The 3,366-nt window shown below is 33.8% G+C and overlaps 1 protein-coding gene across 1 annotated transcript in view; it reads left to right on the top strand.

Moving 5' to 3' along the window:
• Positions 1–3,298, top strand: part of LOC107871439 (protein odr-4 homolog) — a gene marked incomplete at its 3' end in the record, with an annotated part of 5,564 nt that extends 2,266 nt beyond the window's left edge. The window contains 4 exon segments of the mRNA XM_047410479.1: positions 153–285; positions 1,566–1,656; positions 1,729–1,941; positions 3,203–3,298. Coding sequence (XP_047266435.1) covers positions 251–285; positions 1,566–1,656; positions 1,729–1,941; positions 3,203–3,298 — 435 coding nt within the window.
• Positions 3,299–3,366: the final 68 nt, after the last annotated feature.

Here is a 3,366-nt window from a genome sequence, read left to right as displayed (position 1 = left end):
ATTTGAAATATTAATAGGCCTCCAACTATATTTCAAATTTTTAGTTCATTACATGCTCCCTCCCTCTATCCCTTTTTAGTTGGGCACATTTCATTTTACACGATAATTAAGAAATTATAAATTGCATAAAAACATCTTTTTTGTTTCCCTAGGTATCCCCACAGCCGATAGCCGTGAGACTAATCTTCCGTTCCAATGTCAACGCACTCAGCAGTAGTGAACTGGCTACAGAGTTTTCTCCATTTACCAGATGTGGGATCGCACCCCCAATCTCTTGCTTAAGGGGTGAGGTACTGAACCACCACACCAATTCTTGTGACTTGCATAAAAACTTTATTGTTTCAACCTTTGACAATATTAATGATACGGACATAGAAATGAATATTGAAATTGGAATTGTGCACATTTTAATGCGTACTATGAATTGTAGAGGTATCATGAAAAAATTAATTAATTCTATTTTGATCTAGCAAGTGATCAACTAATGTGGGTCATTTATTTTTAGTAAAACGATCAACTAAAATGGGAAGGAGGGAGTAATGAATTTAAAAAGACATATCATAATATTAAAAAGTAAAAATAAAAAATTGAGAGATGTATTTAATTTTTAAAGTCAAGTTGAAGAGGTAATATAATTTTATCCCAAATAATGTGACAAGATTGTCAAAAACAATGTCTAAACATTTTAACATTTTTAAATTACACAATGATAATATAATTTTTTCTAATTTTAGTTGATGTTGATTGCTTTATGATATTATCATGATGTTCTTCATCAATATTTTAATTTATTATAAAAATTCTTTAAAATATTTATATATTATTATTTTTCTACTAGCTAGAGAGCCGGGAGGTTGAAGGAATTCATCGTCTTTTATATGAATTATGAATATAAATTTTTTGACAATTATTTTTAGAAGAAACAAATAACTAAATTTGAACCATTTTATCAAAAAATAAAGATTAATCATAAAATAAATAAATATAAAATATTATGTTATTATTTTATAGTTGAACTACTAAGTATCAATCACATTTTTTGATGGACTTCATTCTTTTAATAGTACAACCAGAAGTTAAATTAAAATTATACATACTATTTTTATAGTTAAAAAGTTTTAAATATTTCATATTGTTAAAGAACATGGATCATTCCAATTCTAAAATTAACTTAAGAGACTATTTTGGTTACTTATTTTAAAGAATAAAGATTATTTTAACAATTATTAATTTATAGAAAAAATATATAAAATTGAATAACATTATTGAAAAAAAAAAGATAAATAACTTTAGTGAGTTTCTTAAGTTGAGTAGAGTGATCGATGTACATGCATTTCAGGTCATCCTAACCTCTTTGTTGGAAAATTATAGTATTTTTACGTGATAAATTCTTTTCCATTTGATTAATATACTCAAAACACTCACTACAAATGCTTAGTCCGTCCTGGTTGAGTGACAATACGAGCAATTGACGAAAAAAAAAAAAAACCCCCCCCCCCCCCCCCCCATAACGAGTCCTTTGAGTATTAAATTGCTACGTTTTTTGACTTGTTTTTTTCCAAAAGTTGTTCAAAAATGGTGAAAACCGTAGTGGGAGAAGAAACTCAGCTGAAATTAACTGAAAATCGTCTCAGCAAATCTGGGGTCCCTTGTCAGGTATATATATATGTATAGGCACTCTGTATGTATGTATGTAATGGTGATTTGATTTGTTTTTGTTGTTGGCAGGTAGGGCTTGTAATTGGGGATTTGAGTTTGAAATTGGATAGAGGTTTCATATACGATTTAATCCCAACACCGCCGAACGAGGAAGGTGAGCCAGCCTGTTCCATAACTGGCAAAGATGAACGCAAAAGGCCATCATCAAAAGGAGGAAAGCCCCACAATAATGATTCCGCATTGTTTATTGATAAAGATTGGGTTGCTGAACACGCTCGTCAGGTCTCGAAATCAACAAATATTAGTATGCTTTGTAGAAATTACTTGTGTTAAGGTAGAGGGTTAGTGGGTAGGAGTGCGTCCATAATGCTTTGTATGTTGATTTACATCTAGTCAATAGTGTTGTGAATGTGTCTTGTAGTTTCTTATATGTGTTGTTGGGATGTGAAAAATGCTTGTGATTTCGGGTAGGCAGTTCATAGTATTACTCTGTGGGTGTCCTGTTTCTTTCCGTTATTATCGAGTAGTGTGTTACCATAGTTTGTTGTTTGTTTTTATGTTCTGATATATTGTTATTTATCATGAGCCGCGGGTCTATCGGAAATAACCTCTCTACTTCATTTGAAGTGGTGGTATGAAATGCGTACACTTTATCCTACCCAGGCCCCGTTTTGTTGGAATATTCTGGGTATGTTTTTGTTGTTGTCGTTGTCGTCTCTCTCTAATTTCGGATAATGTTAGTTATTTGACAAAATTTAAATAAAGAAGGGGAGCCTGAGAGTAATTGGTAAAGTTGCTGTCATGTGACTGGGAGGTCACGGGTTCAAGCCTTTGGAAATAACCTGTGGCAGAAATGCAAGGTAAGGTTGTGTACGATAGATCCTTGTGGTCGGGCTCCTCCCTGGACCCTGTGTATAGCGGGAGCTTTAGTGCGGGCTACCCCCTTGACAAAATATAAACTTGTATCTGGGGAAATTACTTGTGTTTGCCCATATGAATTATATTTCGTCATACGTCTATATCTCTCTAATTTCTGGAGATATTTGTTATTTGAAAAAATATAAATAAAGTAAGGTTTCACCTAATTATTGCTGCAAAAATGTGTGGTCTTCAGTGGAAGAATTTGTTCCTTGGCAGATGAGATGAACTACTCTGGAGATCCATGTTATTTCGTTTGTTAACTGTGGTGTTTAGACCCGCGTGCACTCTTCTTGATTAATTCCATAAGATACCTACCATCTCCCACCCGCTTGGTAACTCTGTCCACCAAGATGGGGAGAAATCACCGAGTGTTGTCTTTGCTGAGATTTGAACTTGAGACCTCATGGTTCTCAACCCATTTCATTGACCTCTAGGTCACATCCTTGAGTGCAGGAGATCCATGCATTTTCCTCAAATGAATCTATGTGAAACCCTATATTATTAGCCTGATTATATCCACTAACTTCAGATTTCGTGGAAAAGGCCATCATAGTGGATCATTAAATATTATGAATCATTTAATTCTCTGTGTAGCTTATGCTTTAAAATATGCTTCTTTCAGGTTGGGAGAATGCTATTGGGTGGCATGAAGGTGGTTGGCATCTACGTGTGGACCAGTGAGAGCTCATTCAAAAACTCAACCATCACGCTTTGTCAGGTTTTACTAACATACTTGAGGCTAACGGCATATTTTCCGTGCTGTCATTATTTGTATTCTTTGGCTCT

Source organism: Capsicum annuum, chromosome 4, assembly GCF_002878395.1.
Source record: "Capsicum annuum cultivar UCD-10X-F1 chromosome 4, UCD10Xv1.1, whole genome shotgun sequence".
Taxonomy (NCBI): Eukaryota; Viridiplantae; Streptophyta; class Magnoliopsida; order Solanales; family Solanaceae; genus Capsicum; species Capsicum annuum.
The sequence above is the reverse complement of the archived record's forward strand: the minus strand, read 5'-3'. Positions and strand labels throughout refer to the sequence as shown.